The sequence below is a fragment of the Melozone crissalis genome, unplaced genomic scaffold (genome assembly GCF_028551555.1).
Source record: "Melozone crissalis strain CALT ecotype California unplaced genomic scaffold, PUWL_Pcris_2 ptg000027l_1, whole genome shotgun sequence".
NCBI classification, from domain to species: domain Eukaryota; kingdom Metazoa; phylum Chordata; class Aves; order Passeriformes; family Passerellidae; genus Melozone; species Melozone crissalis.
In genome coordinates, this window is record NW_026535805.1 from 87,948,500 (window position 1) to 87,961,527 (window position 13,028).

Below are 13,028 nucleotides of genomic sequence, written 5' to 3' on the forward strand. Positions count from 1 at the left end.
TCACTAAATAGATTTCCTGCCATAAAAATGGATTATACGTGTTTTGAAGGTTTTTTTCTTATTTTTAAAAAATTTTGCTATAGATGAAAATGGTTTCTTTGAGTACTCTGCTGTCCTTTGACATTGAATTCTCACTCTTAAAGCTCTTTTTAAAAACCAGAATTTTCTGTCATTCTTATTTACTTATTAGAACATTATATTTTCTGTGGAGACAAGAGTATTATATAGACTTGGAATTATCAACAGGTAATTTACTGTGCACAAACGTATCAGAGATTTTGATTTTGCAATGTAGCTCTGGAACAGCATAAGAATTTAGTTGTTTTTATATATTAATTGCTTCTTACCTGACATGGTGAAAGTCCTGTCAAATAAATTTTCCAGTCACGGTGTTTAAAACAGTCTTCTGTGTAATCTCCTCTTGATTGATTCAGGATGTAATGCACTGGCTCATTAATACACTGACCTGTGTGCATTTGTAGTAAATGCATAATATTGTGTATATTTATTACATTCCAGTATAAACATAAATGTGTTTGGATTAAAATTTACATTGAAGGTTCTGACTTCTTGCACAATAAAAAGTGAGAGAATTTTTTAAAGAGAAAGATGCAGTGTAGTTCTTGTTATGTCAAACATTTCCTTTGCAACAAAATGTTTTATTTCTTTGAAAAGAGGATGTGAAGTTATTTTAAATGAATTTTGAAACCTGCACATCTTAGATATTGTGAATAGGAAAGTAAATCATATTACTAGCTATGGAATTAAAAACGGGTTGTGATTGATAACTGGTTGATATTTTTATGGGCTTTGTGATGTTAGCAATGGGTGTTGTATTTGGATTTTCTGTAGTACAATATTTGATCTTCTTCAGCTCTAGCCAGTAAACAAAATGGATTTAGGCAAGTGTTACACCTAAAGCCAACTGACAGCAAAAATTAAATTAAAAATTAGATTAATGAATACCTATAAAATACAGGGAAAATTTCTATTTTCAATAAATCAAAATTATTTTATAGGGAAAGAATAGATTATGTATAACCTTGATTACAGCTTTTTTTTGCCCCCTGGTCAAAACTTGATCTTAGACCTGATTTTCCTGAAGTCTAGTATTGTTTCTACATTGCTTCTTAGGATTTGATCAAAGCACTAGGATAACCTTGAATTTACTTTCTTGAGCTAAAATTTGATTTGTTTTACTTTTTATTGATTATATTTCCCTCTGTGTACATTTGAGGGCTAACTGTGCACACACAAACACAGATATACTGAAAATATATAAATTGGCAAAAGTTATTCTTGCAAAGATGAATTCCCAACCAAAGAAATGTCCATATTTGGAAGTATTTAGATGACAGTGAAAAAATGATTTTGATTAAATTTAAAGCCATGTACATTTCTGCTTTTCCCAGCTCACCACCACCCCCACTCCCTGCCTACTCTCCTCCACCAATTTATACTCCTAAGATTAACATGTTTAAGTTTCACGGAGAGTGAAAGCTCAAGGAAACTCTTGCCCAGTTTATTTCATTATTTCATGTTTGTTTAATTTCTGGTAAGTTCAAGAACTAGCAATTAATATTAATATCTAGAAATTGAAAATTTCTAGATATTAATTACTGTAACATTTTAGCCTACCCCATAGTAGATACAGTTCTGTAGTTGGACTAACATTTCCTGAAAGTCTGGTCTCCTTCCTCTGAGGATCAGATTACTCCCACCATAAGGGCAGCCATGTTGCTTGTTCACAGACACAGGCCCCCAGAAAAGCAGAACACGTTTCCTGACATAAATAGCACTGAAAAATTACCATGCTCTCATCTGGGGAGATGGTCCAACAATCGAAATAACAATTGCAGTGTATTACAGAATTTATACCATGGTGATTTTTTCAGGACCTGTTTGCCCTGGATGTGGAGCCCTATCGGTACAGTGGTGTTAACATGACTGGATTCAGAATTCTAAACACAGAGAACACCCAGGTGTCATCTATCATTGAGAAGTGGTCTATGGAGCGCTTGCAAGCACCACCGAAGCCTGACTCAGGTTTGCTGGATGGATTTATGACGGTATGAATGCCAGTATTTGGTTCCTTTTTAAAAATATTTGTGAAGCTAAAAAAAAATATTACTTTTTGTTTTTAAAAATGTTTAGAGGTATGTAACCAAATATTATTGTAAACAGGAGTCAGTGAGTAACTGTGATGTTTCTATTAATATTTTGCAGATTGAATACATGATTATATTAATTTATTTTTTCAAAATTACGTGTACTGTATTTTTTTCAAATTATAATGCCGTATTCTAAATATCAGATTCACTAATTTCCCTAATTTGCTGGTGAAATTTTTTTACGAGATCAAAATGAAGCTAATGAAAAATTGTGTCTTTTTCTACATTTTGTGTCTTATTCATTTAAGATTCATTCATTGTAATGTGTAGTTTCTAATGTTTACATGAATCTGGTTTTAAAATATTTTATTAATATTATGAACAGGACCTCATTGCTATGTTTTGTACTTCCTGTTGTTTCAGATTCATCTGATTAATTAACCTGGTTATTTATTTTCATTTTTTCCCTTCCATTTTGCCACTAGTCTTTAGCCTCACTTCAGTTCATAAAAATCTCAACTATATTCCTGGAAACAAAGTTTCATTGTTAGGTTTTGGTGAGTTTCTGCTCATTAGTTGGAACTCAATCTAGAATTATATTGTAAGGAAGGAAATTATTTTAAAAGATATCCTACATTAGGTCTGCTTTAGTCTTTGGATTTGTTGAAAGATTTTCCACTTTGGTTCCTTAGCAATTTAGGTAGTTGGGTCTTGTTTGGCTTTGTTTTTTAATTTTTTGGGAATTTTTTTTGTGGATGTTGTTAGGTGTCTTTTTGTTTGGGTTTTTTTTTAGACTTTTCATCTTCAATGTAAAAAATGGAAAATTCTATTTCTTGAAGACAGATATCTTAGTAATATATCAGATGCCTAGATTGTGTTAACTATTCTGCATAAAACATCTAATCAGCATTTTTTTTCTATTGATAAGATTTAATGATCTTATAGATATTAGGTGCTAAATTGTAATCAACATTTTATTAAGTTTAATTTTTTTCTAGAAAATCACCCTTTTTAGGGAAAATGCTTTTTTAATTTACTTACTGTATATAATGTTTTGAACATGATAATTTGAAACATTTTAAATTTAATTTGTTTGCTCATTTCCTTGCACTGCACTTTAGAAATTGAATCACACAGTAGTTTAAAAGTTATATGGTTCATTTCTCTAAATAATTTCAAAAAAGCAAATGAACCCCCAAAATCTGAAAATTGTGTGAAGCCCACATCTGGTTTATATACAGCTGCTACTTATTACTGTAAGTCATTCCTTCATGCTTCCTTGTTTGCATTAATATGCTCAATTCTTTTTTTTTAACCTTTTTGAATTTAAAATTTGCATAATTTCTTCTCATTCATTGTAATTGTATATTTTATATACTGATCAAAGATGCAACTGATCTCAGACCTTTGGATATTTACCAAGATCAGTAGTGATAGTTATTTTATGAGAACATAGGGCCATGGTGAAAAATAATGGAATAATGAATATTGGAATAGAGTTCTGTGGGCCAGTTGAATGTTTTTCATCTCCTCTGTTGCTGTAAAGAAGATGCTTTTCTCAGAAAACCTTCTGATGTGCAGCAGAACCCGATAATTGCAATTATAGGACTATGTAAGAATAATATTTTACATCATTACTTTGCCTCAGGATAGAAGAGTATAAAAAAGTGCATGAAAAACACAATGGCTTCTCTTCTGGACCTGTAAGAGCCCTGTATGCTCCAAGTGGAACCAAGTGTTGATACAGACTGTGATGAATATTTTATGGTCATTCTTTTTGTTCATTAAGCATTTAAATGTGCTTTGATTACCTGGGTTTTAAACCTGAGAGATGCAGATACTATTTAAATTTTATCTAAAGGTCTAATTATCTTGGCAAACTTTATGAGTTTACAGAGTTTTTTTGATCTGGTCCTTAGATACAAAAAATCATCCCCAGTGTGTCCATTTGGACGGTGTGAAGGAAAGTCAAATCATGATATCATTGCACAATGTTCTTTCTGTGCCCAGAATAAAACATTTCATTGACTTATTATCAGGGAAGTTGTAAAATCATTTGAGTGTATAAAATTTGACTTTCATGTTACTGTTCATGTGTATTTAAAGTCAAAAATGGAGTTGGAAATTAAAGACTCTTCACAGATATTGGTGCTATGGAGTACTCTAACTGATCGGGGCTGGGCTGGACTGGAAATGTTTTATTTTCACTGCTTGATAATGGCTGCAGCTTATCAGAAAAAATTAGCAAGAAGACTGCTTAATGAGAATGCATTCAGCTTGAACCACACAGCTAAATGCCATTTAATCAGGTTTAAAACACCTAAACTTGTTCCAAATAAAAATCTTAAGTTTGTATAAGGCATTTAGACACTTCAGTGAAGACTAGCTCTTTTCTGGTGGTGTAAAAGCAAGCAGTTATGAATTGCAAAGTTTTTAAGCTCCAGTGGTGTTTCTGTAAGGTACTTCTACCCCAGATTTTTTCAACATGTTGACTTTGCCCTTATGACAGTTAGAGCTATCAAAGTAATTCTGACATTGCTTTTTCTTATTTATGATTCATTGAGTTCCCAGAATTAATTGTTTCAAAGTCTTCTCTCTAGGCTTGTATAATTGTCTAACTAGTATATAATTTTCCTCCTAATTATTTTACCTTTTAGCATCCTAATGGAACAAAAATTGGTATAAAATTTCCTGAATCCTATTGAGTTCAATTATGATAGTTTTTCCTTTGTTTCTAAGCTGTTCTTCAGCATAGCTCTGAAAAGGGTGATGGTTTAGCACACCTGAGGGGAAAAGTGATCAAAATCAAATTTTCAGTCACATTTCATTCTCAGGATTTCTTAAGAATTTCTTTGCATTGACTTTGAAAAACTAAAATTAAACTATTCAATCAATGCCACCATATTGAAAAATTCTAGTAATAAATGTTTACTTATTGGTACATCAAAGAAAATAAATACATTTTATGATTTAGGAGAGTAACTACAGTACAATTGGCTTTGTTTTTCCATGGCTCCACAAAATCTGTGGAAATGTTGAAAATTGCTTGCCGTATTGTTTCAGACTATTCACACTTTGCACAGTCTTCTTGACATAAAAGTGCTTGTGTAAATGTTTATAAAAATTATTTCTTTTAAGGGCTAAACTAATTTATATTAAAGAAAAATGTGAATGTACTTTTAATATGACATATAGAAGTCCTGTGGAAGACTCACGGGTCTACTCTGATTAAAGACATTTGTCTTTAGAAAGATGAAAAGAATTATCATCATTCACATACTTATAGACCTAATTTGTGCATTTGATGGCTCTTCCATATTTCTTCATATACTTGTCCTCATAATGTAGAAATTATAATCAAAATGTGTTGCTATTCAAGTGTATTTATATCTTTTTATCTGTCTCACACTTGTGCACGTATGCATGTGCACACGTGGTATAGCTTATTAAGCTACTTAAATAGTTGTATTTATTTCTTAAATGTGTAATCTCCTTTTTATTTTAAGTATTCTCAGCAGTCTTGTATTTACTTTGACCATTTTTTTTGTATCATCATACTCTTACTAACCAGGAATAAAGAAAACATTGTGCCTATAAAAGTAAACATCAAATGAAACTGGTACATGCCATGGCTGTTATTTCTTATAATAAAATTACAGGGATTTATACAGTAACAATTTTGCCAGAGGTAATAAACCATACCTTTAGAAAATTGCAGAAGAAATGAAGAGTCAAAGGTCAAACTGCAATACCTTATCTTTCTTTCTAGTGGAATTAACTGTATCTAACATTTCAGTATCTATTTATTGTTGTCTTCTTGTTTCTTCTTTTTACTTGAGTGGAAAAAGCCAAAGAAAACAAAAAATGCATTTTTGTCCATTTTAAATACAAATCTGGTTTTTTTTTCTGACTAGGAAATCTTTTAAATTAGTTCTCACTTGATCTTGCACTTTCTGACTTGACTCAGCAATACATGCAAGCAAGATTTTTTAAAATTTGATGTCTTACATATTTCCAAGTAAAATCCAGAATGGCTACTCTGCTAAATTGAAATGGGCAAAGATCAATTCATTCACTCATTTCCTTGTTTCTCACCACCTATTCTTTCTTGTTAGCAGTTCAAAAAGCACTTTTAGAAAGTTAGACTCTGGACAGGGTGGGTTGTTAGCATTTGAACCTTGTGTTATCCCAGTGTTCAGCAACTTCTAACTAGATTGAAGCTGTTTAAACAATTCTCTGATATATTATATACTCATTACTGTTATTTTCCATCAACTTTATACTGAATTCTGAAATTGAAAGTGATTGGTACTTAGCAACCACTTAAATGGAATGACTTGGCATTAATAAAACCACATTATTGTTCAACCAGATTATGATTACTTCTGGAAAAATGAATTTATAAGTTAATAAAAACTCCAAATATACCATAATGAAATAAAAATATTTAATTAGTGTTACTTCAGGTGGTTTTTTTCCTTAAAAAGTTTAGATTTGCAGGTGTTCATCCTTATTTAAGCCTGGAGTAAAAAATCAATTTTGAACTTTCCTGCAGAATGGAAAATGATACTTAATTATTATGACAATATTTTTATTAAGTTCTAACAATATTGGCATCTGTACTGTATAAGTAGAAAAATATTCTGGAAAACAGATGGGCAACATAATATTTTAAAGAAACTTTAGTAAACTTCACTTACTGAGTCTATACAAGAATTACACAGAAAGAAGAAAAAACCCACCAAACACTGGGCATAAATACACTTCCACATTTATATATGACAGCCATGATTCATGCCAAGCAAAATAGAGCATAAATAAAGTGTTATGAGTTCAGAATTCTTTTACTCCTCAACTATTAATCTTCACAGTTTTCTGTGCCTCAAGTCAGAATTTAGCATGCATAATTAAGATGACCTAACAAGCCCTGCTGCTTAATTAACATAAAGTTTTCCTTACTAATTGCTTTTGCCTATCGTCCAATTCAGCTCTCAGCTTTCTTCTTATATAGAAAAGATTGTTCTTTCTTTTTCTATTCTTTAATGCCCACTTTAGTAGTCAAATAGGGAGCTGCAGAGAAGCACTGTGGTGCTTCTTGAATGCAAGAGCCAAGGTCAATATTTAGGTTTTTACCCCAGAAAAATCACAGTTTGCAGCTGATGCATTTTGTGTACTGCCTGGCTGAGTGGAGCATTATTTAATTGAGTATATTCTCTTTTCACTCCTAATTATTTTTGCCTTATTTTTTTTTTTTTGGTTATCTTCTCAGTAAATGAAAATGATTGTTGAAAAAAACCCCTGAAATTTAGAATGATATTAAACAGTGTTGGCAAAATGCTAGAGATTTTCTGCATAGGAACAATGGATTTATGGTTCTTTTCTGTGTATAGGATTTTCATTTGCTTCAAAAAAGGGAGATGAAATTTTATTCATAAAGTTTTGAAATTTCTAAGGCTGGTGTATAGACTTCCTCAGATAACGAAAATAGATTCAATGGTGGTTTCTTTAAGTATGTAACTGCAAAGAAAATGCAAAGATAATGAGGAGAGATTCTAATACCTCCATAAATTGTCTTTAATTAAAGGAATGTACAAATGCATTTACTCACAGAGCTGCCAAGGAAATTAATTTTGAAACTAGCCATTTTAAGGGATACAGTAAAAATCCTAATTTACAATTCCTTTGGTATTTGAGAATGGAAATGAAAGAGAGAATAATGTTGGATTTTTAAATGTGTAGATATTTTTCCCTAATTAGCTCTCCATATTTGCACACCTTAAGACTTAGGGGATGCATTTATACAATATATTTTTTGTTTATTCTCTTTTTCTCCTGATTGCAAGAAAGATTCCAGTAAGCAACCTCTCTATGTCTAAACCTTATGACTGTTTTGTAAAATCTAATTTATCTGAATGTTCTCTTCCTTAGCTTTGTAGTATGTTAGTTTAATATTCTCAGAAATTTTGTTGAATCCAAGGTCAAGCCAAATTGCTAAAAAAACTGGTCAAACAGTGAGTATAGATGGACAATAATGATTTTCAGTTGCAATAGATCAATATGTTCAAAAACCCTAAAACCTTGTAAGGAATTGGACCAATGCATGAAGACCATGCGAAATGGCCATCTGTAATCAGGTGAAAGAGCACATTAATCAACATATTTCTCTGGCTTATTTTTAGTTAAACTAGCTTGGTTATACTACAAATGTTGGAAAGGGCACTTTTCTTTGCGTTATAAAGTTTGGAAGTATTAGGAGAGTAATGGCACTGAAACCAGGACACCTGAAGTTGAAAGAATTGTCTGTAACGTAAACATCCAAAATTTACAAAAAAGGGATTCAGTTCTTCTCTCATGATATAACCAAGGCTTAATGGTGTTTTTCATGAAAGAAGTAAATAACTCCCATGTCAGATAATTGGACTTAAATGATACCATTTTAATCAAGATTTGGGTAAACAGCATGAGCCAATGAAAAGCATGAATTTAAAAAAAGTTGTGATAAGTGTAGGTATTAGAATTTAACCAAAATAGAGTTGAAATGATGCTCTTAATTACTGACTCAAAAATCAGGGACATGCAAAACTGGAAAAATATTCTATTAGCATTATTATTATTTTTTATATTTATTTAAATATATTTTTTAACCTAATACTTTTATACATTAATTTCATAGTTTCTGGACTGTGGTCTCCAAAAACTATTTTTTTTTTGCATGCATCATAGAGGAAGAAAAAAATTATGGTGTAGTTCAGGGTTTTCTCTCTGGAGCTTGTCTGACTTGATTTATCCTTGATGTCAGTATTTTCAGTGACAGTACAAACTGTCGAATATCTTGATACAAATTAGTAATTTAGTTTTCCTAATGGTAAAAGGATGTTTGTGAAACTTCAGTCTCTTCTCTGCACACAACAATATGGAAATAACAGTTGTATTTGGAATCGCTATTAAATAATAATTTAGTAACTGCTATCAGGCACTGTGACTGGACAGCAGAATTTGATGAGTAGAGGATGCTGTTAAGGGTCCTGAGGGTGAAAAGATCAATAAAAATAAAAATAAATACTTGTTACAGAAATACAGTCTTGGATTCAGATTTAGAGCTTCAAAGAGGATATCTTCTTATGTAGACAGCTTTATAATTATCCCTTTAGCTAAAAGAATTTTCTGGATTTGCTGATGAGATGTGTTTAGTAACAGAGTAGCAAATGTGTACTTCAAAGGAAATACTAAACAATTACTCATTACTGCATTACAAGCTAAGAATCTCCCCTAGGCACAGTTAATTTTGTGAGTTTAAGGACTATGCAGGATTTCATGCTGTAAGATGTTTTAGAAATTATTTGTCAGCTATTTTGGGAATTAATTGCATTATTAAATATTTGAGTACTGTATACAGTAACTTTTAGAATTTTAAGAAACAGGATAGATCAGAAACCTATCATCTTATCCCAAAGGAAAGCTATGTACAAGTGCTGTATAGCATTTATCAGAAATTGCAGTTTCTCTTCCATGGAAGATTTCATTGAATTCTTCCAGATGTGCCTTGAGGATGTATGTATATATTTATAAATATACCAAGATTACCATTGATTTACATCATGCTTTCATGTTAGCAATCTGCATGCTGCTGCATCTTTATGAAGCCATAGAGGGAATTCAGTGTAACAGCAAGTAGGGAAATGGCAGAGCTTGTGCAACCTGCAGGATCTCCTACACGGTGCAGAAGAGTAGCTGAGGCATAGGTTGCTTTTTGAGATAGGAACTTGAGTGCCTTTTCTCAGGAAATATGCACATGTCTGCACTGCATGAAATTGAGTCTGAGGACTGCAATTAAGAAACCGTAATCTGTCAAAGACTATGTTTCTAAAGAAGGGCAATGAAGCTGGTGAAGGGTCTGGAGCACAAGTTTTATGAGGAATGTATGAGGGAGCTGGAGTTGTTTAGCCTGGAGGGAAAGAGGCTCAGGGGAGACCTTATTGCTCTCTACAGCTGCCTGAAAGGAGGTTGTACACGGGTGGGTGTTGGTCTCTTCTGCCAAGTAACAAGCAACAGAACAAGAGGAAATGGCTTTAAGTCATCCCAGGGGAGGTTTAGATTGTGTATGAGGAAAAATTTCTTGCCAGAAAGAGTGATCAAGCAATGGAACAACCTGCCTAGAGAAGTGGTGGAGACATCATCCTTGGAGGCATTTAAAAGTCTTGTAAATATGGCACTTAGGGACATGGTTTAGTGGTGAAAGTGGCGGTGCTGGATTAATGATTGGATGATATTTTCCAACCTAAGCAATTCCATGATACTATGAAGACATTTTTCTTAGTATATACATTCTGAAATGAATTTTAATAGTTTATGTATATACTATGTTTATTGCAAGTTTTCAAGGAAAGTGAACCAAAAGAAATATTTCTTTAATTCTCCTTCTTTGCTCTTACTTTTACAACTTGCCTTGAGGGGCAGAAAAATCTAGAACTGATAATCAGTGGACTTATCTGCAGGAAATAATAACTCTAAGAATCATTATGGCTACCATTGTAGGAGGACAGTGTAGGCATGCTAGGTTAAGCAGCAATGTAAATAATATAATTTGTGGAGAAATGGGACCATCAATTTAGCCTTTACTGTGTGCTTATCTGCTTCAGAATGGCACTGCCTGTTAGGACAGGCAATGTACTACACTTAATAGTGACACTTAGAAGCATGTTCTGGGTAAATCCTTGCCCTTTGGAAATCAGCCTATGGGTAATTTGGCTAATCTTTAGTTTGCTACATGCATTCCAGGTTCAGATAGGGTGAGCAGATGAAGAGCTACCACTTTTAAATTTTTATTTAATTTTAAAGTGGAGTGTTAAACACTACATACTGCAATGGAGCAGAAAAGAGTGAAAATCATATGTAAATATTTGTCTCTGAATATTCAGGTGGTTGTTTTGGATGTTGTTTGGTAGGCTGGAACAGTCTTCATTCATTATATGCTTCTGATATATTAAAACCAAGAATATGCTCTTTCTGTCTGTAACCAATTAATACTTGTTAATTACTGGACTAGTTGACAGAGCTGGTAGAAATAAACAAGCTTCTGGGGATACCATGTTCTCTGCTGAAGACCTGTAAGTGTATCTGCTTGAATTTTTGCCCTTTTCTTTTTTTTTTTCTTCCTAATTTCCAGATATTTATAGATTTATCTCTGATAAGAGATATTACTTCCCCTAATTTTTGCTTATCTCAAGTCACAGCACACTTTCTGCTTTTAAGGGGGTTCATATAGTACATATTGACTTCTTGGGGAGTTTATTATAAAGACCAGATATGTAGTTATTTCTTAAATTAATTTTCCTGAGGGATAACATTATTTCCTGTCCAGAACATCATGGAGTCCATTTTAGAGCTTTAGAGATTCACAGGGTATTCTGCTTGGCCTCCACCCTTCAGACCCTTCAGAAGATCAAAGGTCTCCTAAAAGTCCAAATTCCTGTCTGCCCACCTTTAGTGAATGTTTTGTCCCTTCATATTTCAAATTATGCTATGTGCTTGACATAGTCAAGCCTTAAGTAGAATTGTAGCAGTAAATGTACTTTCCACTTAAGGAGTCTAGAGGGAATACACGTGCCACAAGCACACATAGAGAGCTGTTGAACAGTGCCTGGGAAAATCCAAGCATCCACCCAAATCTCCATGAGAATACCTTTATGTCAGGCTGGAAACAAGATTAACATGCTTTCATTTATATATTTCCTCTGTGAACATGAAGCCTCTACTCTCTGAAGTCTCATTGAGCTTAGGAGATAGGTGAGAAACATGTACTGGATGCACTAAAGAGAATTAAGTGTCATGATGTTGTGAAACAGAGATTTCAGATTTAATGCTCCCACTTGCAAAGGCCTGAGTATATACATAGTATTTTAATACTAGTGATAATGCTGTAACCTAATTCAGATTATGAGAATCTCTGCAATTTCCTGGAAACAAATACTAAAATTTCAGAATTTCCTTATTTTGATCCTGTAGTATAATTATTCAAGCCTTGAGGTGAAATGCTCCTGGGAAAGCTTTATTTGTTTTGTAAAGTATATTCTGTGCATGAGGTTTCTATATCTATTGCTTATAAAAACAAAGTTTTATCTGTTTGTGATATGTAAAAATAGATGTGTTAACCATTTTGTCTATTTATTGAGCTGTTGATTGAGGCCTCAATTCAACAAAATGTTCACTATGTTTTTTTGCTGAAAAAGAAATGCAAAGCTTGCCAAGTAGTTCTGCTAAAGTCAAGTGGACTACTTTGACACTTAATGTGAAGTATATAATTTGTTTAAATGGGACTTCAAAGGTCACTCATAAAAAATGTTTTATGTAAGTCACTTCGTCACACCTCTTCACTTTCGCATTTTGAGGAAAGAATGAGAGAGAATTTCAAGGTATTTCTGATGCCAAAGGACAATTTTTTCAGTGTTTTCATGATAGCAGACATAGTTCAGAAAACTCCATTTTTCAAATTATGGATGCCTGATGACATGATTGTTCTCAGTGTTGTCTACATAAAAGAAACAGCATGAGACTTTAGATAGCTTTAGACTATTTTGGATTTCTTCACCTTCTGTTTGCTTAAAATTCAGGATGGTTATTCTGATGCAATTTCAAAGTGTGAGTAAGATTGTGAGTAGAATCCAAATAAAAATAACTCTGTATTTAAAAGAATAATCTTTGCAAGATTACTGAAAATAAGCATTGGTTTTTCCTTGTTAATCTTCAAATGATAATTTTAAAAAAAACCAATTTTTTTTTGTTACGGCACTCATTATTTCTGTTATAGTCCTTTGGGCCCTTCACACATTGGGATTAATCTTACCTTGGGTGTTGGAACTAGGTGTTCCTGGATGGAGAGTTTGCAGTAGTGTACATCTAGAATTGAAGTCAGGGAAC

The 13,028-nt window shown here is 32.7% G+C and overlaps 1 protein-coding gene across 4 annotated transcripts in view; it reads left to right on the forward strand.

The window, feature by feature from the left end:
- Positions 1-13,028, forward strand: part of GRIK2 (glutamate ionotropic receptor kainate type subunit 2) — a 352,900-nt gene that overhangs the window by 143,313 nt on the left and 196,559 nt on the right. For all 4 annotated transcript variants that reach the window (XM_054280406.1, XM_054280404.1, XM_054280407.1 and 1 more), the window contains one exon: positions 1,896-2,069. In XM_054280406.1, coding sequence (XP_054136381.1) covers positions 1,896-2,069 — 174 coding nt within the window. The remainder of the gene's footprint in view (positions 1-1,895; positions 2,070-13,028) is intronic.